Here is a 27,285-nt window from a genome sequence, read left to right as displayed (position 1 = left end):
AATTTTGATGCGCAACTATTTTTATTTGCACAACTGTTCTGACGTGTGGGCAAATTTTTTTTGCGTGCCCGATTTTTTCGCTAGCGCACTTTCTCAGCAGATTTGCGCATTTATTCACTGGTGGCAAAATGCGGAAATTAGCCCCGAATTCACTCCTTGCGAATTTATTCGCCCATCACTAATAACTGTCATTGCTTTGCTTTGACAGATAAAAAAAACATAGTTTTTGTTTGTTAAATGTTTTCATTTAATTTGTCTATTCCCCTTCCAGTTTATACAGTTGCATAACAATGTTGGAAATACCAAATAATTGCACTTTCCAGCACCTAACGTTTGTCCCTGGAAAACTTCAATAATGGCAAAAGCCTAAAACCTCATTTCAAAAGCCTAGCTATGTTGTGGCGATAAAAATCTACTTTGCTCTGCTCTTTGTCACTTAAATTGTCCCTTAGTTTGAACTAAAATTTAAATATAGGCAGTCCCTGGGTTATGTATGAGATAGGGTCTGTAGTAGTGATGGGCGAATCTGTGGCGTTTCCCTTCGCCGAATAATTTGCGAATTTCCCGAAATGGTGAAAAATTCACAAAACGGCGTAGAAAAAAACAGCGGCAACTAGCGGGAATTCGCCGAGAATTAGTGCCTGGCGAATAAATTCGCCCATCACTAGTCTGTAGATTTGTTCTTAAGTTGAATTTGTATGTAAGTTGAAACATATACATTTACTTATTAAATGCAATTTAGATGTCTGTCTTAACACAGTATTTATTTTTACCTTTCTGTTCTCCGCAGTAGACAACACACACACCAGGGGGGATTGGGGCAGGTGGTTTACTAAAGCTAAATGCTAATAAAAGTCAAGCAAACCATAGTATGTTACTGTAATAGTCCCCATCTGTAAGTGTGAGTTGTATGTAAGTCTGGTGTATGTACTGTAACTCAAGGACTGTCTGTATATGACCTATATTAATTTAGAGGCCTATATTGTACCTGTATTGTTTGGGTCATATTATCAAATTTTCATTAAAGGGATGCTTCACCTTCAGGTTAACTTATCACTTGGTCTTATTTTTAATTTTTTATAATTTTTGAATGATTTGTATTTCTCTTTCAAATGGGGGGCTGGGTCACTGACCTCTCTTTTGTACTAGTGGCTGGTTGCTAGGTTAAATTGGGCCTTAGCAACCAAAAAGCTGGCGAAATTACAAACTGAAGAGCTGCTGAACAAAAAGGTAAGAAATTCAATAACCAATTACAACGGTCGCAGAATAGCACTCTCTACGTCAATACATGCAATTAATTTAAAGGTGAACAACCCCTTTAAGTCTCTAGCTCCAGTGAAAATCTGAAGTATGACCCTGAAATGAAGGCTTTTTATTCATGTCTATTTACTTAACTTTTATAAAGTGCTGGCATTTTTTAATTTTCTTATTCTTTTCTTAATTATCAGAATATTGCCGAAAGGTTCAGTCCAATTCCACTTGCAGCTAGTTTCTAAACACTTTATGCTCCTAGCATGTGAGTGTTTTAATAGAAAATAACGGGTCATTACTGAGCTAAAAGTATTTTCTTAGACCCCATTTTTATTACAGCTTAGAGCCTAAATTACCAGGTTCTTGTTAACACTTGGTTGACTGACATAGTCCCCAAAAGTGAATTTTACAGAATGATCTTTCATGAGTGCAGTATGTGAGATGGGGCATCAATAAACATTAAATACATATTAAGGGGTAGATTTATCAAATTATCAAATTTGAAAAACTTTGAATTGAAAAAGACCCATTGAAATTTTTTTGGCTGAATAGGTCAGTTTTCGATCGAATAGGTCCGTATTCGTTTTGAATTCAAATCGTACGAATCAAAGTAATAGCACAGTCCACCAATTGACTCCAAATAGGTTGTAGGAGGTTCCCCATAGGCTAAAACAGGAATTTGGCAGGTTGTAGATGGCGAATGGTTGAAATTTAAAAATTGTAATTTTCTAATTTTTTTCATAATCAAATCGAATTTGCACTATTCCCTAGTCGAAAGTACACAAAATTAGCTCGGAATTCTAATTTTCACTTAGACCTTCGATAAATCTGTCCCTAAATGATTATCTATAGTGATGATACAGTACATATTCACTGCCTATAGCAACACCAGTATAGACTTGTTTACTGGATAAAAAGTAGAAAGTTTCAAGTTTTTGTATTACCCACATATTTTATGATTACAAGCTAATTAAACAAAGTGGCTGCAAGAACAAAAATAAAAGATATTTAATCCCTAGCATCTACCTGCCCTCTTAAAACCACGATCCTCTTATAGCCAATCAGAAAAACCAGAATGCAACAGAAGGTACAGTACTGAACATATTGTCACGATAGGTGTAATGCTGTTCATTCACTTTTTATCAGGAATATGACTAATAATAGTCATGATTGCTCAAAGGATCTTTCAAACTGCCACAGGAAGGCTAAAATGTTAGAGGGTTTTAACAAACGATGAACATTGTAAATTTGTGTCTATCAAGAGTTCTATAACAGATAATGATAACACCCAACACAAATAATGATCTGTAAAAGTGATGCATATCTAGTATATTCCCTCACTGCAATAGCAACAATTCTAAAACTGATCCATCAGGGGCTAATTAGTGGACAGTTGAAATCAGGAAAAACAAAGAATGTAGTATAATATCAAAGTAAAATCATATTTCTCCTGCTTGAGATTCACCAAGAAAAACTAGAAGAATTTAGAGTATTGAATACAAGTTATTTACTCTCATCTACTCCAGATTCCTAAACTGAGAGTTTGTCCCACCCCCCTGCCTATGGCAACATATCTTTAATGTTTTCACTCTATGTTATCTGCTAATACAGTGTCGGCTGTTCTTACAGGAATTTTCTGCACCGTTTAGAATGTGTGGGAAAGAATAGATGGTGTGTACTTCACATTGCTTTATCCTGAGGATATTGCAAGTTACCGAACAGAGACTGGTGCTGAGGTCTCAATAAATGATCGAACTTAACTATTGAGAGAGATGAATACAAATGGGCATAAGAACTGAGAACTGCACCCACTGCTGGTAAAACACTAAATTGAATGATTAAATTGAATGATTAATCCCAAAGCTGTTTCTAGTGATCCAAAATAAGGGATGACCTCGGCACATAGTGGGCCCCACAGTCAGAGTAACAGTTGCATGTAGAAAGACTGGAAACAGTAGTCATGGAGGCATATAATAATTTATGTTTTTTATTTATTTTTGTTCAATAGATGTTTTCACAAAAGGACCTGGTACATAACATGCGAGTAGAAAACTGTAGAGGTGTGGGCAATAATTTAGGTGCGTGGGGTAAGCAGAGAGGATGATTTATTGAAACTATTTCAGCCATTTGCTCCATTTTGTTTGCAGCAGTGTTACATCTGAAGCATGCCATTTGTCTTAAATCACAGTTTGTTGCCTTACAAAAAGCCAAAGAAAGCTTTTCTTGCCATGAATGACAATGTTTTTTTTTCAGTGAAAGCAAATGTATCTTGTATAGCTATGCGTAACAATGCCACCATGCTGTGTTATAAGGAGTTCAGTTAATAAGAAAAAATACGTATGAAACAGAAGGTCCCTGCAGAACAATGCCAAGGATTTTATTTTCATTAAATATATTTTTTACCTTTGCATTTTAATCTAAAATGACCTCTAACACAGGCAGAGATTAGAACATTTACCGGATAAAAGTTTTGCACACAGTTAACTTTTGACTGAGATATATGAAAAAAGTGAAAATCCTAACATGGCCAAGTCAAAGCCCTGATCTCAATTCAATATGGATCCCGTGGCACTCTTTGAAAACGGAGGTGCACCAGCATCACTTGAATAACCTTAATAGCTATTAGCATATATGCATGGCCCAAAATTGCTTCCAAACATTGTGTATAGCTAGTACAGTTTGTACTTCTGCAAAACACTTTGAGAATTAGTGTTTTAAATGAAAATATCACAGGAAAATATGATGTCAAAGGGTCAAAGGGCTGAACACATGGACAAGGAACCGTATAGATACTGAAATATGGTTTGTAAATATTTTAAATATCAATAATGTTGATTTCTTTTTGAACAGATAGTGCCATGGTCAAACACAAATGCACAGGCAACAAGAACATGTATCCAATGAACTGAAGTGTGTTTAAAATGTTTAAACTGGCTGACCCTGGCTGACACTTTAAATATCTTCCCAATATGTATTTTTGTTGCTGATATCCTCAGAATTACAACAGCATCTTTATTATTTGCAAGAACCGCAGAAGGGTTTTGCAGAATGCTGGAATACGTTTCTCACGTTTTGCCAATTCTACAGATCAATGCTCTTCTAAATCCCTTTTTTCCATTTCCACAATTGCTGATTTGTGTGCTTGTTACTAGGACTTATATGATAGGAAAAAACTCTTGTTCATTCCCCATGCTGTCAATTTTACTGATGATACATGCTCCAAAACTCTGGGTTCTGTGTATTATTTATTGTACAGGTATGAGACCTGTTGTCCAGAATGATCGGCACCTGGGATTTTTCAGATTAATGGATCTTTCCGTAATTTGGATCTACCTACTTTAAGTCTACTAGAAAATCATATGAACATTAAAGAAACCCAATAGGCTGGTTTTGCTTCCAATAAGGATGAATTATATCTTAGTTGGGATCAAGTACAAGCTACTGTTTTATTATTACAGAGAAAAAGGAAATCATTTTTAAAAACTTGGATTATCTGAATAAAATGGAGTCTATGGGAGATGGCCTTTCCATAATTCTGGATAACGGGTTTCCGGATGAAGGATCTCATACCTGTATACCCATAGCAATTTGCTAGCATTTCTCACTGCAATTATTAAGTTGTATTAAAGGAAAGCAAAAGGGTAAATCACAGGACTGAGCCAGTTTGTTAGGCACCCTTCAGTTATAATAGCTTATGAGTTGGAGATCCTTTTCACTGAACATTGCACCGGGTTATAATTCTGGTATGCAGCATGCCGCCATCTTCTTTGCATACAGAGGATATTTGTTGTGGCCCTGGACTATGCCCATATGCAGTAGAGAAACCATTTTGGTTTTTACACCTAACTTCTGTTTTTACTCTGCTGTATATGTGCACATACCAGGTTGTCCATTAAGGATCCCAAAAGAAAAGGTGCATTGCACTCTAAAATAGTACCAGGTGGAATGTCTAATAAATCTAAACACACCAGTGCTAAACCCTTACATTCTGCCATACAGCCAATCTGCTACCAGTAATATTGAGCAGAGCAAATATTCACTTATCCCCAAATGTTACCCTAACTGGTCTGCCCCATACACTGATGTAGACAGCAGCTGGGGTAGGAAGATACAGCTCCGTAGTTTGGAAGGCTGTGCCCTAAAGGGAAACACTACCAACTACCAACTGGCTGTTTTTCTTTGCATCTCTATGAGCAGGTAAACAAGCGTAAAATAATTTCCATCTGATCGTGTTCAGTCGATCAGTCTAACCTCATCACCCCCTTTAAGTATAAAAAAAATTGAAAAGATTAAAAAAAAAATGCTGCAAGAAGTTTGGAAATATGTATTTTAAATTGAAGTGATTTTTATTTTACCAAGTTAGAATGTCATTAAGAACATGCCCTGAAAGAAAAATGTCAGTAATAAGAACAGAAATTCTGCCAGCATATTGGTTGTAAACAATAAGTACATATTTGTGTTAACTAAAGTTATTTAGGAAAACATGAAATGCAAAGCAAATTGTAAAACACAGCCAACAAGTGCTACAAACATGGGTCTATTAATGGTACCCATGGAAACATAGATTCTAATTTAATGCAGGGAAAATTAGAATAAATTCATATACACTGTCAATGAAAATGTGTTTGGTTTGTCTGAAATCATTTTCTTAACCATTATTTTCCAAACAGGGTCTCCTAAAAATCAACTTTATGTGATATAATTTAATCATGTAATTGTTGTTACTCTTAACCTATAAAACACAATTTTTTTTTATCAATGTATCATAAGCCAGTCCCTTCTCTATAACAAATCTATTACCAGCTACTTCAAAACAGAGAACTCAAAAGCACAACACTAATGCAGCATCTATCCATCCCCATTGTTAATGGCAAGCATAGCCAGTCTGACAACCAAGTTTGCTTCATTACATTGCAGAGTGACATTATTGACACATACGTTTCCTCTGACAAAGATTGGCTTGACTGCCTGAAACATTACTCCACCACTGCACTCTCTGTTGCCAAATAAAGACTGGGTAAAGCCCTTTTTCACACGGCTTCTGATTTGCTAATTGCGTGCCCATTGTAAAACCAATCCAGGTGTCCAGGGAACACAGCACCACCACTTAGCTACTTCTACATATTGTGTGCAGAAAACCCTTACAAACATTTGACCCTTTCCTCTGGCTATAAAATTTACCGTGGTTATACTCAAGTACTTGTCTATCAATTGCCAAATAATTTTACATTCTTTGTATTGGAATCCCATCTACTTTCTGGAAGTGGAAATTTCAGAGGAATTCCAGTGGACGTGTTCTAGATCAGGTGTTTGTTTACTAATTACTGTTGATCTTTATAGATCAATGTGAATTGATTGTTCCATAATAATCTACCATAAATGAGCTTAGGTGAAAGAGCTTAGATTGTTTGGTGAATCCAGAAATAAGATAAGAATTTTTAGCCAAAATCTAAACAATGACTGGAACTGCTTTACCTGATGTCAAATAAAGGACTACCAGTGACTGTTTTATTAGAATTCTGTATTGGTCTTGTCTCCAGAACAAAATACAAGAAAGCAAGACAAATTCAACGACCAAAAATCTGGTGAAGAAGTTGTACTGCAACTAATTTGTTTTGCCTATTTTCAATCATTTTTACATGCTGACTAGTGATGAGCTTATTTTTTCGAAACTACAACATTTTTTGTACGCACAATTTTTTCTCACTCCAAATGCATTTAAGTCAATGTGCATTTTTTCTTATGACGACTTATTTGTCTCAGCGACAATTTTGTCTTGCCGTTTTTTTTGTCCAAAATCATTAAAGTCAATGGACATTTTTTTCTTATGGTGACTTTTTAGTCTCTGCGACAATTTTGTTTGCCGCAGTTTCGCCATAGAATTTGCATGTGGCGAAGTGCGTAATTTCGCCACAAATCCATGCCTGGCAAATAAATTTGATCATCACTAGTGCTGCCTTTTAAATGGCAGAACTATTATTGCAACCTGCTCAAATAGTTGTGTAATACAAGTAATACACTGCATGTCAGAGACACGTGGGAATTAATAAAGATCTCAAACTTGGCAGAAAAGAATTGTAACTAGGCAGCAAGTAGAGTAACATGTATCTAGACCAGAGCTATCCAACTGTGTAATTATGGAGGACCATATGTTTTATCACATGCACTTGGTGACAGACATGAGTGGCAGAGATAAAACTGTGTTCAATGTTGATCATATTTCCAATTTCAACTTCTCAAAATTCAGTATCTTGCTTTAGAGATATCAAGCTCAGCTCACGTTAATCAGATATATTGGTGAGAAGGGACGACTATATTGGTAACACAATGGTCTGAAACACTGGGCTCTGGTTGAATCCCGGTGTCATTTCTTTGTGATCTTGTGCAGGTCACTTAGTCTTCTCAGGAGAGTAGATTATAAACTTGGCAGGACACATTGCTCTTATCTAAATCTCCATATAATTCCTTTTCGATTTCCAGCAGTCCCAAGAAGACAGCGTACCTTTTCTTTTTATTAAGGTGCTAAGTTTTATCATTTTTGCATATCTTTTTCTCTTCTCTCACACTGAAAAATGAAATGAGTCAGAAGAGAGATATTTTAACCACCGTTCATTTGATTTCCTGCCGGAATTCGTGATTATATAGAAATATGAGATTTATCAGACAAAGACGTGGTATTACAGCTGCAGGAAATGTAATTTTATGATATAGACTTTAATCTTGATCCGATGACTCAACAATGGTACACAACACAAAGGCTCTGCTGAATTACAAAGTAAACTTGTAACAGCAGATAATAATGCATGATTAAATGGCAAATGATAAAATGAATGTAAAAAATGGGAAATACGATGATTGTTTAGAGAACACTATCAGATAATGACATGCAATGCATTTCTTACTGGTTAAAATATAAAATATATAACTATGCATGTACGCAATTTACTATCAATGCAGATTATCTGGCGCTGAACCACACAACCATGCAGGAATATTTATTCAATGTAAAAAATAGTATTCCCTTATGGAACTAGTCAAACATACATTTAATACTAGTATTTGTTTGCTACAGGCTTATATCTTTATGCAAAGATTGCTAGTTGCAGATTGGATTGTTTCAGGCATAAATCTTGTGGAAAAAAAAATTAAGACTTTTTTTACCTAAAATTCTAATATTTTTCCAGGCCTTATAGTGTGATTGTGACAGTCGGATGCAAAGTTGGGTAAAACCACATTACTTGTGCAAGCAATGCTCCCACTAAGCTGTGCAAATGTTGAGACCAGTGCCCAACAAAATCTTAACTAAAAATATATCAATAATCATCCTGAACTGTTAGAGCAAACAACAATATAAATCAGTATAGTAAGCCCCTCACCTCAACAAGAGTTCACCCCTCCCTGAGTGAGAAGAAAAGAGTTTCAAATATAACTTTAACATATGAAAAATATAGCTCTTCCTTGCTTCTATGACATAAAGGCTGAGTGACATTAGGGTGGGAACTATCGCAAAAATGACAATTTAATATAAGCTTCATCATACTGAATTAAGAAACTTTTTAAATACAATCAATTAAATATTCTGCATCATTTCTGAAATAATCAAGTTTATCTTCACTGTTCCTCTCTCAGCATCTGTTTCTCCTTATTCTGTCTTCTTGCAGGAGTTGGGTGTCAGATATTCATTGACAGTTAGATCCATTATATATTATAGGGGGCTCCCTTTCCTGGCAGATGTATAAGAGTTCACTCAAATAAATGATTCCAATGCAAATATAATCTAACAAAATAACTGCCTTTTGCACAAATCCTGCATGTAGAGAGACAGTATTTCTGGTGATTTTAATAGAGTGAGCTCTAATACATCTTCTAGGCAAAATGAGCCCCCTATAAGATACAGTATATTGGCTCATTCATCTTTCACCCAACTCCTGAATGAAGACTGAATGAGGAGAAAAAGATGCTGAGAGAGGAACAGTGAAGATAAACTCTCATTATTTTCAGAAATGGTATTCTTATTTCTTAATTTTGTAATAGTTCCCCTTTAATACTATCCATACTAAATGACAGCATTCTTTAATTCCTTCTTCTAACTGAAGTCTGGATCCAACATATGGAATTCACATAGTTACATGCTGTAACTATATACATATTGCATAGATTTTGCATTTTTGCGTGTGCGTGTTTTTGTGTACAGAAAGCTCTGCATTATGGGAAAGCCGTCTCCCATAGACTCCATTATAATCAGTTTCTACAATACTGGAACAGTCACTTGAACTTCATTCCAAATTAAGGTATAAGTAATCCATATTGATGGCAAATTGGGTTAATTAACATTTAAATGTTTTTATTAGCAGACGTATGGTATGGTGATCCAAGTTGTGAAAAGAAAGGTATTGTGGATACGCTTCTTAAAATAAGATTCTTTATGACTATACCCCTTTAGTGCTATTAATGGGATTTAGTAGTATTTTTGTCTATACAAAAGTAAATTGGGTTTGAATCAGATTTGTATCAAATGAGCCTGGAAACTTTGCAATGATTTGTATATCATTTGTTTATGTCAGTGTGAAAATAAATGAAAATTGCCTTTAAAGTGAGTGGTGTAAAGAAAATGGAAAGCAGAAGTATAGCTGTGAGAGGGAGGCAGATTTATACTCACAGGATGGAAAGTGCATGTAGTAGATATTTTAATTTCCTAGTGGAGGCCCAAAGAGGTAATTTTATGCTCCTGATCAGAGGACATGAATGGTAGCTTGTGTCACACAAATAAACATGATCTGTACCAGCCTCTCTATCTGTCTAGATAGAGAGAAAGATTATATATCATGATAGTCCATATTGTCAAGAAAAGAGCAAGCCTTGTGTTAGCATCAACAGGATATAGCGGTGTCCTGTTCCAGAATTCTGGTCCTGGAATACTGCCAAGGCCCTCATTACATATGTACAGCAGTGATTCATACAGGCAAGTATTACTACAAGATCGACTGGGGATTCCCTCTTTATGGATGAGAACATCTCAGTCTTATTTTACAGCTGCGTAGGATAATTAGAAACAGGGAAACAGGTTTATTATCCATAATCTCCACATGTGCACATAAGCATTACCTTATTCTTAACCTTATGCAAAGTTGTAAAGGCTGACTGTATAATCCCAGGATGAGATACTTTAATTTATCCCACACCCGCTCCCATATTTATTGCTTTGCTCTGCAGCAAAATCCACACACATTTTAAAAAAACATGACAAAGAGATCAATGAATAACTGCTGCAGAATTAATCAAACATAACGTTTCTGAAGTCAATATTTAACAAATAAATTGATGATGTGATTTTACAGAGTGACACATTTCTGACCTAATTCTGTGCTCTGTGTTGTCTCCAGTTACACTGGTTTGCTTCCAGCAGGATTTGTAGACAGCTTACTGGTTTCTATTTACCCAACAACAGGTGCATATGCTGCGGTCAGAGCTCTTCAGAAAGCACCATGTTCTATCCCTAAGCTCCTAAAGGCATCAGTAAGAAATTCGTTACAGAAGTACAGTAGCCACCCACACAACTGAGCACTGACTTTGTTCTTTACCTTCAAAGGACAAGCTTCTTGCCTCTGGATCAAATGCTTTAAACAATACTCAGACACTCATCTTCAAAGTGATTTTCTATCTGTCGCTCTTTAATTTAATTAGCTAAAACACAATTTTACACACTGTTTACCACGTTGAAAGTAATCCCCAGAAACATATTAAAGAAATTAATTTCATTTCTTAAAGGGATTCTGTCTTGATTTTTACGATGTAGTTTTTATTTCTAAATTACACTTTTTACACTGCAAATAATTCACTCTACAATATAAAATTGAATTCCTGAACCAGCAAGTGTATTTTTTTTATTTATAATATTGGTGTGTAGTCAGCCATCTCAGGTCATATTGCCTGGTCATGTGCTTTCAGAAAAAGCCAGCACTTTAGGATGGCAGGCTGTTGTTTCTCCTACTCAATGTAACTGAATGTGTCGCAGTGGGACCTGGATTTTACTATTGAGTGTTGTTCTTAGATCTACCAGGAGCTGTTATCTTGTGTAAGGAAGCTGCTACCTGGTTACCTTCCCATTGTTCTGTTGTTAGGCTGCTGAGGGGGAGGGCTGATCTCACTCCAACTTGCAGTGCAGCAGTAAAGAGTGACTGAAGTTTATCAGAGCACAAGTCACGTGACTGGGGGCAGCTGGGAAACTGACAATATGTCTAGCCCCATGGCAGATTTCAAAATTAAATATAAAAAAATCTGTTTGCTCTTCTGAAAAACAGATTTCAGTGCAGGATTCTCCTGGAGCAGTTCTATTAACGATGTGTTTTGAAAAAAAAAACATTTTTTTCCAATGACAGTACTTTAAAGCAGTTTCTTTCTGCATCCCCCATCCCCTTCCGCACATTGTACCTGACAGGCGCTCCTCTGCTTTGAGCTGGCTTCAGTAAAACTGTCACTGTGCTGTCAGTCTGATTCAAAGGTGTTTCAAGTTCATACGCTGGCATGGAAGGTGCTGGGGAAAAACAAATAAGAATAAACACATTGATTTTGGAGCTTATATTAGCTAAACCTACAGGTATATAGTAGGAGCCTTTCATAAAGCCAGAATGAAAGTGAGGTTTCTGGATCAGCCACAATAGTTACCACTGCATTATACACCTCTAAAAATAGGTGCTGCTTTTTGTGCTATTATACAAAAAAATTCCCACAAAGTATTGTTAGCACCACCCAGGCATTCCACTCTTTGTTGGATACATTCCCAGGCTCTGCATTTTAGTCTGCCACCATCAGTACTTTGCACTGTAGGATGCCAGCCTATGCAGCAAGGTGGACCTGACAGGGAACCACAGTTAATCTTTTTCTGTGTCAAGGCAGAACTGTGATTGGCTACCTACATCGTACTGGGCAAGGGCTGTTAGGACACGTGAACCACTCAATTGTAACACAACATCAACCAGAGAGGATCTATGGCAATGATCCCCAACCAGTAGCTTGCGAGCAACATGTTGCTCACCAACCCCTTGGATGTTGCTCCCAGTGGCCTCAAAGCAGGTGCTTATTTTTGAATTCCAGGCTTGGAGGCAAGTTTGGTTGCATAAAAACCAGGTGTACTGCCAAACAGAGCCTCCTGTATGATGCCAGTCCACATAGGCGCTACCAAATAGCTAATCACAGCCCTTATTTGGCATCAACATGGACACTTTCATGCTTGTGTTGCTCTCCAACTCTTTTTTTACATTTAAGTGTGGCTCACGAATAAAAAAAGTTTGGGAACCCCTGATCTATTGGGTGCTCTAATAAAGGTGAATTTTTTTAAGGAAAGCTTCCTTGTACCATTATTCATCATTGTGCCAATAGATAAGAGATATTTACAGAAATGCTATACAGGTATGGAACCTATTATCCAGAATACTCAGGACCTGGATTTTCCAGATAATGGATCTTTCTGTTATTTGCATATCCATACCCTAAATCTTCTAAGAAATCATTTAAACATTAATTAAACTCAATATGATGATTAATTATATCTTAGTTTGGATCAAGTCCAAGGTATTGTTTTATCATTACAGAGAAAAAGGAAATAATTTGTAGAAATTGGGATTTATAATTTAGAGCTTTTTGGATAACGAGAGTCTGGATCCCCTTTAATCATGACCTTCGATATTCTAAAAGGAATTACTTTAGGAGTCAAATGGCACAACAGGAGAGCTTGGGAATGTGGGAAAGTTAACAATATTCAATAATATTGATTATTGAACGATATTTCCACGAACTGTACAAAAATATGGTCTAAATGCACCATGAACATGTACCACGAGGCATGGTTTAAGGGCAAGTTACATTTTATATAGTGTACTATGACTTTAAGTGGTTGGGAGTTCAAATAGTGAATGGGGTTGTGACATAAGGAAAGGTTACGGTAGGAAAAAAATACAATGTCTCATATGCAATTACATAGAACTATATAAATTAAGTCTGCACTTATCAATTCTGTATACATGCAGAACCAATGATATTTTAATTAAATGAATTGTAAACCCTCTAAACAAATTATAGTACCATTGCTCTTCTAAAAACATTTGCAATTTGCTATAATAGGATAAACATTACCATTTGTAATACTGCAAATATAAAGAATTTGAAACACTGCCTCCTGCTGTTCATTTCTGCTGATCAGAAACAGTCAGCAGAAAACTAAGTTAGTGAGAAAAGGAAAGTCTTGTGATGCTGCTTTGCTCAGAAAATCATTTTAGTGATCAGAGAAGAGTCATCTGATGTTTCTCTGGTCAATTCTAAGCACAACAACATCAATTTCCTCATCTCATTAACTTAATTTTCTGTCAACTGTGTTTAGTCAGCTGAAATCAACAGCAAGTTTCAGGTTCACAATATTAGAATCTTATACATTGCTAATATCTTGAAAACTATGAGAAATTCATTAAGGTAAAGTGTGAAAGCACACAGAAGAGCACTCAGAGCAATTTTGCATTCATTTTTTTTAAAGGGTTTAAATTTCCTTTAAAGATAACTCACAAGGATTGTTATATTTAATTTATTATGGGCTGAAGCTCTGTGCTTTGCTTGCAAGCTGTTATTGATCAAACAGTTTAACGTCAAACAGATCTTCGGCTGAGGTGTAAACGTTAAAGAAATGGAACATACTGCATATTGTATGCATAATTACGTCTGTAAACTCGTTGGGCCACAATTACTTTCTTATGCATTTACTTAACAACAATAATAGAAGACCAAAATCACCATGTTGTAAAAAATATGTTAAAATGCTCACAGGCACAAACAACAGCTGCTGTACTGGCAAACAAAAATATGCAGCTCCTGGTGTCTGTCAAAAGGACACAAATTCTTCTTGTCTTTGTCTTCTAACAGAAATTATTTTCTCCTCAGCTTCTATAATATTTTACTCCTACCCAAGGTGTATAATATGAAATCTCTAGGGGCATTACAGTTGAGCAATACAATACAACTGCAAACTGGTATAGCCTGTACTGATCATAATTCTTCAGGAAATGTAGTGGGCCATTAAAATAATAAGACACAACCAATGTAATGTAAAAAGGGTTATAATCTCCAGAGCAGGGTCATCATAAAAACTGAAAAAAATCTGCTTCCAGAAAAATTTGTGAAACTCAAATTACCGGCCAGGTAAATTTTGACGCCGGCATTAAAGTCAACGGGTGTCTGAATAGGGTTGACGCGCAGTGGTTTTGACGTGATCGACTTTTCCGATGTGCATTCAAAATTTTTTGACGCTGGCGAAAGTTTTGCAAATTTATTCACTGGTGGCGAAATGCAGAAATGTATTCGCCCGTCACTGTAGGTTAGTTCTATAAAATGACAACTTGCAAGATTCAATTCATGTGTGCTTCAAGAGCGGAATAGGCTCTTTGTAGCCCCAGGTGAAAGCTGTACCCCCTGCCAGGGCAAAACTACATGGACCAATGAAAACAGCAGCACTCTGGTATTATTGAAAAAGTGAAGTGCCTTAGGCAACGTTTTGGGCTACTCTGTCAAGTCTTTGTCTTCCCTAGGGCACTTTAAGTAAAGTTCTTCACTTTTTCAACAATACCAGAGTGCTGCTATTTTCATTGATCCACAACTTGCAAGATTATCCCCAAAATACAGCCCCATACTGAATATAATACCTGAAATCCTGGTTGTAAATTGACTAGTAATTGCAGGACCAAAGCCTTTGGCAGTGCTAGCCTTTATTGTGAAGGAATATGTTGTGCCAGGGTACAAGCCAAAGAAAAGGTAGTGCGTTTCATTTCCTCGCTTTAAATCCTGGCCACTTTGATTGGATAAATCTATGTCTGGGTCAAACGAGCTGACAGCCTTGTAGGTGATCTGAAAAAAACAAAAAAACGCAACAAGTGATGATAAAACATCTGCAGAGCCCTGTGAAATTGTATCTTTATCCAGTAAATCCTTCTGATGTATGCACTGTATGCAGATATGTTATGATAAGGTATCATATTTCCCTACACTCTTTAAAACCTGAATCCAATGAAGTGGTAGAGAAACACAATCAAAACAGTTATTGATGTTTTAGATACAGGATGTTTGCATTCATACATTATACAGTGTACATAAAGCCTACAGAAATATTCTGGTGTGACCTAATCAACCAAGTACCAGATTAAGCTCAAATACAGTAAATGTAGTCTCTTTTTAAGATAAAAGAACAGTTTTAGTTCATGAATTGCGTATATATCAACAACAGAATCTAAACCAGTGTCTCTCATATTGTGGGTCTGCTTCCTTGGGTGAGGCTGTAGCAGTGGTGGGGGGCAATTTAGAAGTTTAATGACAGGGAGATTAGAGGTAAAAAACTTGGCTCTAATAGACCATCTCCATCTTGTGGCTTAATAACTTATACTCCAATGTTTCCTGTATTCTTAGTTTTTGTTATGAACTGTGTGGGACCCTGAACAAAGTTTGGACTTCCAATTGTGGTTTGAGCTGAAAAATTCACTTTTAAAAGAACTACTGAGATAGTTTGATATGGGGCATACATAATAAATGGTCATATGTAGAGGTCCTAGACTTCCCTGTACCTACTGTACGCAAAATAACTTAGCTTTTTGCTGTGAATGTGGGGGAAAAAATCTCTGCAACTGGTGAAGTGGCAAAGATATCCCAGTATAATGGAGAATGTAAAATACAGTTGCATTGGGGAATATAGGTGTTGTAGCAGTTATACTGTAGATGGACAGAGCCGCTGAAGCTGCATGTGCAGAACACTTAAAACCACAGTTTTGTGGGCTTTATGGCACATTCAATTACTCTCTAGCATGATGTACATTACAATCTACAATATGTGTCCTTTTTGACATGTGAGTGATAGAAATTCTTTGAAATTCTCTACAAAGATTGATATTTGTAGAGAGCAGATGGGTAACTATTTTAACTTAGGCAAGAAAGTAAGCACACAGCTTTCACTCTGGTGATTTGTATCCTATGGATCCTATATGGCACCAAAAGAAATATTTCCTGGTGAAAGTGGCAGAAGATGTGCAAATAAAAATGAGCTCTAGCTGAGGATATAAAGAATTACTGTACAGTCATTTGAAAACAAACCAAGAAAACATGGAGCTCATTCAAGAAATTGTATTTGATAATCATTTCACTACTTTTGAAACAATCAATGCTGAATAAATGGTGGTTATAATTTTCATCTAAGGAATCACATTTTGTTTATCTCTCACAAGACAAAGCAAAATGGAATTGGAACCTTGCTTTTCAGAAATCCGTGTTCCAAATGCGCATCAGTAACCAATTATTTTGGATATTGCGCAAGAATTATGCTAATTGCAAACAAGTTAAATTCTCAGCATACTCTTGATGAAATTTCAAATATAAAAGAAAAACTACGACAACACTTGGCTGTAATGTTCTAAGCTGGAGGAAATGTCAACCCCCCTAAAAAATAATATAAAAATGCTCTTCGTTCCATTTTTTAATATACTCACAGTTTTTAAATGACTAATATAATACATTTTAAACAGCCCCATCTGACAGTCATTCCAGCCAACATGGCAGCTAAAACAATTTCCAAGAAAAGAAACTGCTAGGGATTTTGTTTTTGTTTGTAGAATTGGCTAGAGAATTGGCAGATAACTATTTTTGCACACTATCTAAGCAAAACAGCCTTACAAAATGTTTAATTTCTTAAAAAAAAAAAAAAATCAATTGTCAGCAATTTTCATGTATTTTTCAAATAAACAAAATAAAGCTTTTAGAAATAAAGCATTTTATTTCCTGTGAGTAAATTTTTGGCCAACAGAATAGAGATGGGATGTTCTCAACCTATAACTTCTAGTAATCTCCAGTGTAGCCTTCACATGTCAGTGGATGCCAAAAGTTGCTAGAGCTGAGCAAAAGCTCTAGTACTACAGTTTGGTAGTCTAGATACAGTTAGAATATTCTTATCTTAAGAAAAGCAAATACTTTTTGGCAGGGTTTCTCAAAAGCCTGACTGACAAGGTCAATAATACATTTAAATTTTCCTGGGCAAGGATGATAGTTATACTATTTTACACACATACGTACAAAACACATCCAATGTCTATTTCCATCAACCCATTCTATTCAAAGGACAGTTTATTTCTTAGTGCATTTAATTCCCAAATTGCACTCATTAAGGGCAAAGACATTAGCATTCATATATGATTGACAGCTTACTTATTGATGAGTTCTGCCAGAGAAAGCATATAAAAAGAATGATTTTGTGAATTACAGTGTGGTAGAACAGGGAAACAAGTGCCCTTTTCGATAGATCGGATGAGGGGGCTCCATCATGATTACTGCATGACAGCTGAACAGGTTCAATTCATTGCCAGGCTGCATATGATTTACTCAGGTGAGAGTAGAAAAGAATTTTAGAAGGAGTATATAATTTGCTCGCATTTGCATTAAAATAAATGCTAGCTCACTTTTTTAAATTGCACCTGCTTGTTGTGATTTTAATGGATTTTCCAATTAGAAATACCGAGGAGAGCAAGGAGAATGACAATAATGTTATTTCTCCTTCTTTTTTCCTTTAACAACCCACTCCAGTCAAACCTCCTCACTTGTCCATTTAAAAGGTGCTGCAAAAGACTGCTGCACGATGAAAAGAACTGACACAGATGTTGCATTTGTGGAAGGCAACAAAGAGAAATTTGTATTGAATTTTTTGTTTTATTCATAAACCTGTCTTCAAGTACAACTATTACATTTACATTCAATTTAATCTCTCTCTAACTTTTCTTGCTTTAAAACTGCAAAGGCCTCTTTCCTTATTTAGCTTCCTCTTAGAATGTTAAATTGTGGTAAACAGATTTTACATGAGAACCAGACTCTACTTTTTTAAAGGGATAAGTGTAATATTTTGCTGAGAAAAAAAGTCCATGGACTTTAATGAATAGTATATGTCATTATCACTTTAGAAGGGGATATAACATAACATTGCATTATGCTTCACTAACAATATGGAATGCCAGAAACAGGGGAACCAATGGGCTCATTGGAAACACCCATAATAACCAGGTAGAAATTGAGGTAACTGACTTAAGGAACACAGACTCATGTAAGGAATATGCTCCTACATTAATCCCAGCACTATTACAAAAATAAATAAATAAGTACAAAATCTGAGTAGTTAAGTGCTTACATCCTTTAACATTTAGCACTCCAGTTCCAGTATACAGAAGTGCAAGGAACTTTGAACTAAAATATTTCCAGTGGCATAACTATAGAGGAAGCAGCAGGGCCGCTTTAATAATGCAAGTAAGGGGCGTCTGCCCAGGGCCCACTGCGCCGAAAAATAGAGGGGGCGGGGCCAGGCACAGGGAGGGAGACGGAGGGAGGGAGGGGACGCACACGGAAGGAGGTGACACTTGCAGGGAAGAAGACGGAAGGTTGGGACAAAGGGAGGGACAGAGACGGAAGGAGGGGACACAGGGAGGGAGGGAGGAAGATGGAGGGAGGGCATGCACACAGGGAGCGAGGCGACACACGCAGGGAGGAAGACGGAAGGAGGGGACACAGGGAAGGAGGAAGATGGAGGGAGGGGACGCACACAGGGAGGAAGATGGCGGGATCGGTATCAAAAATGTTCTAGTTTACTAGTTGACTCTTTGCCCAGGGCCCACCAAGGCCTTAAAACAGCCCTGGGAAGCAGACCCCACGGTCACTGGGGGGGGGGCAGGAATGTGGGGTCAGCTTCCTCTATAGTATTAAAATCCCCCATACCCGTTATTCTTCTTCTTTAAATTGACACATGCACGATTTTTTTGGTGGTGGTTGGCGATGTGTTTATTTCCCCAAGTAATTTCACAGGATCAGGAATGTGTATCAATTGACTTCTTATTGCTAGTGATAAGAAACTGAGTTTTCTGGTGACAGTTGCTTTCGGCTACCACAATTCCAATAACCTTGATAGGAACAACCAGCCATAATTATGGTGGACAATTTGATAGTTGGCATCATAAACCATTAGCTGCCCTTTAAATGCAAAAAAGGATTTGTGCACATATGTAAATGTAGCCAGTGAAAAATAAGAGAGGTGAGCCCCAGGCATAACTCATGGGTTCACAAGGTACACTATGGGTACAAACCTTGACCCTTGTGTCTGACAAAAATAAGGAATCATCAACAACAAATCATATTTCACTCAAAACAGGTCAGAGATTGAATGAATATTCTTTTACCTCATATGAAGTAATTATGCCATATGTTTGAGCAGGCTCTCTCCACTGCAAGTAGACCTTCTCTTCAAAAGTGCTGCTTTGAATTGACTCCAGAGGCACTGCACCTGGAACTAGGAGACAAAGCAGAACACTAGTCAGAAGTATAAAAGTGAGATGCTAGGTGCAGCAATGTTTTAACCAACACCTATGAATATTACCACCACTTCTTGTGCAATATCATATTGATAATGTTAAAAATTTTCTTTATAAACAAATACTTAAATCTGCATGAACTAGTAAATGACATTTTGATTAATGGGAACTTACTGTATGTGGCTGTAGTAGTAAATGTTAGCAGTAGCCAAGTCAAGTCATCATGAAGATACAGTGGCTACTTCATGTTGTACATGGTAATAGGAGCATTTCAACTAAAAACATCTGTTCTTGGGCATTTTTATGTAGATTTATTGGTAGATTTAAGAACCTACTGTATGCCAAAAGCCCTAAGGCACTAAAGAGCTTGTCCCCTGAAGATACTACTATTTTATCTTATATAAAAACCAACTATAATGTGCCTTAGAAGGTCAAAGAAGATCTAAAATTACCTGTGAGTATTGTTACAATTAGAAGATGCCTATGTGAAGCCAAGCTATCGGCAAGAAGTCCCATTGTTGAAAGACTTATTGAAGAAGTAGCAATTTGCCAAAGGGCACATTGACTGGTCTAAAGAAAAATCGTACAACATTTTGTGGACTGATGAAAGCAAGATTGTTATTTTTGGGTCTAGGGGCTGCAGACAGTTTGTCAGATGATCCCAAACACTGAATTCAAACCACAGTACAGTATGAACACATGAAGCATGGTGACACAAGTATCATCATATGGGGATGTTTCTCATACTTTGGTGTTGGGCCTATGTATCACATCCCAGGGATCATGGATCAGTTTTAAAGGAATTGTTCAGTGTAAAAACAAAAACTGGGTAAATAGATAGGCTGTGCAAAATAAAAAATGTTTCTCATATAGTTAGTTAGGCAAAAATGTAATGTATAAAGGCTGGAGTGATTTGATTTATAACATGTCAGTCTGAACACTACTTCCTGCTTTTCAGCTCTCTTGGTTTACACTGACTGGTTACCCTGGCTACCAGGCAGTAACCAATCAGAGACTTGAGGGGGGGCCACGTGGGTCATATCTGTTGCTTTTGAATCTGAGCTGAATGCTGAGGATCAATTACAAACTCACTGAACAGAAATGTACCATGTGGCCCCCCTTAAAGTCGCTGACTAACTCAGAGTTATAGAGCTGAAAAGCAGGAAGTTGGATTCTGGCTGTTTTATTAGACATCTGTTCACTCCAGCCTTTATACATTACATTTTTGGCTAACTAACTATATTAGAAACATGTTTTATTTTGCACAGCCTATTTATTTACCCAGTTTTTATTTTTACACCAAACTATTCCTTTAATACATCAAAATATTTGTAGAGGTCATGTTGGTCAACTCTATGCAACACAGATGTGCAGCAGTTCTCAGAAACACTGCTTATACAGCTAAATATTAGTTCAGTGATTCAAAGGAAATACAAGCTGTTATAAGGATTTTGAGCTTTATTCACTTTTTTAATCACACTGCTATATATATATATATATATATATATATATATATATATATATATATATATATATATATATATATATATATATATATATATATATATATATATATATATATATATATATAGCAGTATGATTAAAAAGTCAATATATATATCAGACGTGAGCTCAAGGGTCCTTCTAATAGACTCAGGCACTGGGTGTTTTATAGAGCATCTGTTATTTCAACATTTCAAATCTAGTAGCTGCTTTCACATAAACTCATTAGAATCGGTACTTTAGTTGTTGAGATGGCAAAGCTTCCAGTTGCTCTATAAAGTTTTTTCTGTGTTGCATAAGCTATGTTAGCAAAATGATTCTGGCACTGAAGCACAAAATTATTTTATGTGACTAGCAGCTCTGCGCAGAAAGAATAATTTACTCGGCTGTTGGTGGGGTGCGGAGAGTTGTAGTTAAACAACAGCTGGAGGTTGAATATCCCTGCTGTCGACCTACAATCTGCTATACAACATCTTCTTGCTTCCCACAGAATTGCTATCTCCATACTATCATAACAATATAGTATATTCCTATTAACCAGCTGTTAAGACACCACGGCACTCTGAAATGTATGGGAATACACAATGTGACGTAGGAGCAACTAGCACAAAAAGGGAAGCACCACACTTGTTAGATGGGTTTACACTGGGGTTTATAATGGATATAAAAGAGGGAAATCAGGAACACTACATTAGCATGTGAGATCCCCAAGTCTCAGTAACACTCGCTGGCAAGAAACACAGAGCTTCCCCTGACACAGATTTACAACCCCAGCCCATCCCCAGGACAATATATTCCTCTGATACTTCCTCTCGGGCTGGACATGGCAACCACTGGGTTGGCGGTAAGCTATTGCACGGTCTGGATAACCTGCTGGCAGATATCTGGTTCTGGTGAAGAGATAGCAGCAATAGGTCAGGGAGTAGGAAGCCTTCATGTGGGCCCTTGCTGGGAAGGGTGGAGATTCAAAGCTCATGCTAAATGTAAATGGGCTAGGATCCACAATGAAAACAGGCCCGGGGTGTAGCTGCATGGACAGGTGCTGAGAGGGGTAGGATTAGGTATAGGATTTGACCGTGGAGGCTGGGGGCAGTCCATACCACGGGAGCTGACCTGTCCTAAGGCCTGGGTCAGGTAGCAAGCCTGAGTGTGGTTTTCCACATACTCATCAGCTAGCTGTGTAGCCTCTTCTAGGGTGCCTGACTTGCGTGCAGTCACTAACCCACTCCCTCACCTCAGTAGGGGTAGGGAGATCCAAGCTGCTGGAGGGAAACTTCCTGCTGCAGATAGAGTCCAAGAAAACACAGAGTAGGATGTCCTGCTGTAGTTAGGTTACACCCCAGATGAACAACAACTCCTCTCCACCCCTCCCCTCTGGTATTTCTACATTGCATCTGGTGATGTTGCCCTTCTCCACACCCCCTAGAGTTGATGGATAGGAGGCTGGCCCTGCTGCTGTTCAACCCCACCCAAGCAGGGCCAATTTGCAGGGGCCCTGCTGCATCATTATGGGAGGGGGAAATGCCTTGGAAGGGTTTGCCCAGCACCTCTGGAGGGAAATTCTGGTAGCTTTGTTTAAAGACCTCTGGCAGAAAAATAGAACAAAGAAGAAGCTTCATCTAGGATTGTGTGTGTACTAGTCAGTTAGTTATGGATAAAATGGAGCCAGTAAGAGGGGTTTGGTCACAAATACCTTTCACAGTGTTGATAAACAACTTCTGCATTTATTTCTGGGCTACACAGAAGGAAGCTGAAAAAAACAATATTTTCTGTAAACTTTTTCAACAACTTTTTAACTAATATCTGAAATTCGGGTCACTTGGATTTGCCTATATTTTTCCTTCAATATATTCCTCGTCTGATGTAATTCGTAGGTTGCATACATCCCTTGTAAATTTCCAACAAAATGTCAGAAGGTAATAAAATATCTTATTGTGTGGCTAGCAGATAGTTTTAACGGGAAAAGTTGTAGAATTACCACAGGAGAATAAAAACCAAATACAACTAGAGTTGTTTTGCTATTGAATCTTGGATTCTATTCCTCCCAGTTAAAGAACAATAACTGGATTTGTACATATCACGCTGAAATTGCTTCAATACATTCTGTATTGTCATTTGTGGACTCACAGCTTTGTTCAACTAAATCGATCTACATTAAATGTTTTGAATCAGTTGAATCTGAACTGTTAATTTGCTCACGTCTAGACGCCGCTGGATCCATATAAAGATATGGTTATATGAGGATAATTGCTCCTTGCTTTTGATTTTCAGAAAGTACAGAAAGTAAAGGGCATTTCTATGAAGACCTCTTTCTCCCTTTATGCACTTACCATCTTCATCAGTTTGTACAATAAGATCTTGGCTTTCTTTTCTTCCCTCGGGGTTCATGAGAACAAGCTTGACACTGACATTGGTAAAAGGAGTGAGGTTTGTAATTGCATGCTGAGGGTGTGAACTTTCTGTATCCCAGCTCACTTCCTCTCTCAGTTGCTCCTGACCCCCAACTTGGTATTTGTAGAGAATAGTAAGGTTATAGTGGTGACAGCGAGTGACGTTGTATCCAAAGGGTTCCCAACGGATAGTGATTTGCCTTGACTTGATTTCCACGACTTGCAATTTACGTGGCCCGTGCATAGGATCTGTACAAAATAAATATACAATATACATATTCAAACCAGGCACTGTTATTTTATATATTTTATAATAGTAAAAAATACTGACTTTATAGTTAAAATATCTAATCCACTTTATAATTACTGGCCTCCACATCTTAAAATATGCATCTAGGGTCATCCTGTTTAGGGGACAGCAATAAAGCAAAACATTTTGGTTGTATAATTTAATAGAAACCATAAACACATAATATAAAAAAAAGGGGTGGTCAGAAAACTGAGCAACCACGGGCCCAGGTCTAGACACTCCCAACTTACCCTTAAACAAGAGATACATATGCTAATTGGAAATGGTCAAAGCATCTGTAGAAGTCATACAAACCAGTTTTCTTTCTGAGGAGCATCTTACATGGGGTATTGTAAAACAAATACAAAGACCCTCCAGCACAGATGCCCCCAGGCTCATTGGGGGAGTTGTATAATATGCAATAAGGAGATTATATTCAATGCTCCGGTTGTGTATATATGAATGGAGCAATAAAGATTAGTGATGGCGAATTTATTCACCAGGCGCGAATTTGCGCGTTTCGCTGCCAGCGAATAAATTCGTGAAACACCCGCGAAAATTCGCGGCAAAAATTCGTTGGCGTCCAAAAAAATTTTTCGGAAAAACGGACGCCGGCGTCAAAAACGGGCGCCGGCGTCAAAAACGAGACGCCGGCGCCGTTTCGTGAATTTTTTGCCGTTTCGCGAATTTCGTGCGAAATTCGCAAATTTTTCGGCGAAACGGCGCAAATTCGCGTGTGTGTGTGTGTGTATTATCAACAGGTAGCAACTCCCGGTAGGCACAATATAATTAGAGTCTTTATCTTCAGGTGGGGCCCCCGTTTATGGTATGGAGGAAGGGATTACCACCTGGTATAAGCACACAGTATTCACTCTTGAACAAATAACTTTGGGCGCCAGTGGTTCTTTTAAACAGCAGAACAATTTATTGAACGGATGGTACATTTCTTCATGGTCAATCACATATTCAAGCGGTATGTTTAGATGATACACTCCAAATGCACTAAAATCCGAAGTTGCGCTCAAGGTAAGCGTAAGGTTGCAAAGTTGCGCTGGCGTTGATTCACCAAGCAAAGTTACGCTAGCGATGCTTAATTTGCATACGGCGCCAAATTGAAGTTATAATGGAGGTATATGTAGCATCACTACACAAGCCTGGGAAACCTTCAAAACAGCAAATAAAATTTTTATTTTGCCCTACACATGTGCCCACTGTATAGTTAAGGTGCCATGAGCTAGGAAATGTAGGGGGGAAGGAGGATAGCCCCACAAAAATGTTCGATCTTTTTCAGCCTATCACCCATAAAAAAAGAAAAAACGCCAGCATTTTTTTACTTTTTTGGAAGCAATCCCTATCTACTCTATGCGCACTTTAGTGAATTTGTGTAGTTACGTCTGTTGCGCAAATTTGCCAGGCGTAAGGGTGCGAAGTAACACTAGCGAATTTACACCAGCGTCCGTTAGTGAATCGGCGAATTAACGAAAATGCGATATGCTAGCGAATTAACGCTAATGTTATGCGCTTCGTCCTTTAGTGAATTTGCCCCCTTGTTGGAGCCTTGGCTGCTCACTAACTTTACTGAACTTGTCTTTCACTCCCAGTGTCGGACTGGCCCACCGGGATACCAGAAAAACTCCCGGTGGGCCCAGGTATCAGTGGGCCCTCTTGCTTCTAATCATTTGGCCTATTTCATGGCCATTCTTTATTTCTTTAAGATGCTTATTAATGGAAGAAATGAGTATAGTGTGTAGAAGTAAAAGACTAGGAGAATAAAGAGGTTGAGTGAGGAGTGGAGGAATAATAGTTTGGCAAGTGGGCCCACGGTCTAAGGTTTTCTGGTGGGCCCCTCGGCTCCCAGTCCGACACTGATCACTCCTATAGTGACCTATTACAGTTTTCCTATATTGAGGTCTACCTCCACCTCAGGCCGTCCCAGCACCACCTCCTCCAGCGAGTGGGTGCACTACAAAGACAGAGCTGGGAAGAGGCTAAGCATGTGGGCATCCCATTTTATAACTTTTGGGAACTACTCCCCCTGCCCTCTGCGAAAAAGAACCCAGCCTAGCTGGCTAGCACATTCCCTGCGGTATAGAAAAACCTTACCCTTTTATAAAATATATATACATCTACTGGCCAGTCACTGAACTGCCAGCAGAATCTTTTCACATAGATAAAAGGAAACAGCTTGCTTCTGTAACTGAGGACCCAATCTAGCTGACTGAGTTATGCCCAGGGGATCAAAGGACCTAAAGGTTAGTAAAACCTTTACCCTCTTACCTTCCTAAATATATATATACATTTTAAAATATATATACAAAAAAGAAAATATATATACATTCCCCCCCCCCCAATGCTAAAATTTAAAACGTTAAACCTAAAATGCAGTAGAGGATGGCTAATGATGCTGCAGAATACCTGACACACAACTAACTGTCTGCTGCACGATTATTGCTAATTAGTAACTCTTCATCAGGCAAAGCCCCAGGAATATATCACTCTTGGGGCTACAATTGTACATACTCACATGTAGCCACCAGACCTATAATTGCATGGCTGATGTTTTGCAATTTGGCAAACAATTAACCTGAAAGAATAAAAGAGTGTGTATCAAGACGAACGACTTCAGTGTAAATAATGTTGCTGTTCACAATTAAGTTTAGGTGAGGAAAGGTAAGTTTTCATGAAACTGTTCTTTACAAATAGTGAGGAGGAATATATTTCTCATTTTGTTACTGGAAGCTACAAAGCTATTTTGCAGTTCCCTTGATAAACTAGCTATGTCTACATCGGAGTTATCACCATTTATGATAGGCCCCCACTTACGTGAATCATGGGGTTAGCTGAGACACTCTAGGTCCACAGATTCATGATAAGGGAACAGGATTGTTTCCCTCCAGACTGCAATATTTGTCATGCTTGAAGTTTAGTCTGGTAATACCTATCAGTTCCATTGTCTTCGCCTGTAACCTTCGACATACGCCAGTGCTCTTCGCCTGCCAACTTAACCTGGGTATAAAGCAGTGAAGCCTGTTGGTGTTCTGACCCGAGGGAGCCGCTAGCCCATTACTTGCCTCTAGCTTTTTAGAATGCTGTTTAATCAGAGATCCTAGCGGTTGCTGCCTCTGCTGTTCTACTTTGCAAAAGGGCAGGGAACTGGCTGCTAGAATCAATCTCCATGGCTGGTTCAGTTCATTGCTAATATCTTTTAAATTTACACTTTTAGCTTCTTGCAACGATGGTGTTCTCCCCTCCTCCAACTCAATTCCAGCATCTCTGAAACATTTAAGGTGTAATTTTAGGTTGCTGCCAATGATAATCAAAACCTGGCTTGGAAATAAAAGATCTGGCTGCAGGGGCCAGGTTTCTACTCTGTGTACTGTCTGCATATGAATATAAATATGCAAACGAGGAACATTTTGCATTTTGCTTTGCTTTTGCGCTGAATATCTTTAATTCAGTTCCAAAACACAAATTTAATGACAGAGAA

The 27,285-nt window shown here is 37.7% G+C and overlaps 1 protein-coding gene across 19 annotated transcripts in view; it reads right to left on the bottom strand.

Annotated features, from left to right (window-relative positions):
• LOC108695247 (receptor-type tyrosine-protein phosphatase mu) overlaps positions 1 to 27,285 on the bottom strand; it is a 474,538-nt gene that overhangs the window by 186,534 nt on the left and 260,719 nt on the right. For all 19 annotated transcript variants that reach the window (XM_041567789.1, XM_041567790.1, XM_041567791.1 and 16 more), the window contains exons 8-11: positions 23,450 to 23,758; positions 19,485 to 19,594; positions 14,937 to 15,138; positions 11,683 to 11,785 (exon numbers count right to left, since the gene is read on the bottom strand). In XM_041567789.1, the coding sequence (XP_041423723.1) occupies positions 11,683 to 11,785; positions 14,937 to 15,138; positions 19,485 to 19,594; positions 23,450 to 23,758 (724 nt within the window). The remainder of the gene's footprint in view (positions 1 to 11,682; positions 11,786 to 14,936; positions 15,139 to 19,484; positions 19,595 to 23,449; positions 23,759 to 27,285) is intronic.

This window comes from Xenopus laevis, chromosome 6S, assembly GCF_017654675.1.
Source record: "Xenopus laevis strain J_2021 chromosome 6S, Xenopus_laevis_v10.1, whole genome shotgun sequence".
Classification (NCBI taxonomy): domain Eukaryota; kingdom Metazoa; phylum Chordata; class Amphibia; order Anura; family Pipidae; genus Xenopus; species Xenopus laevis.
Note: the sequence above shows the minus strand (reverse complement) of the source record. Positions and strands in the feature narration are given on the sequence as shown.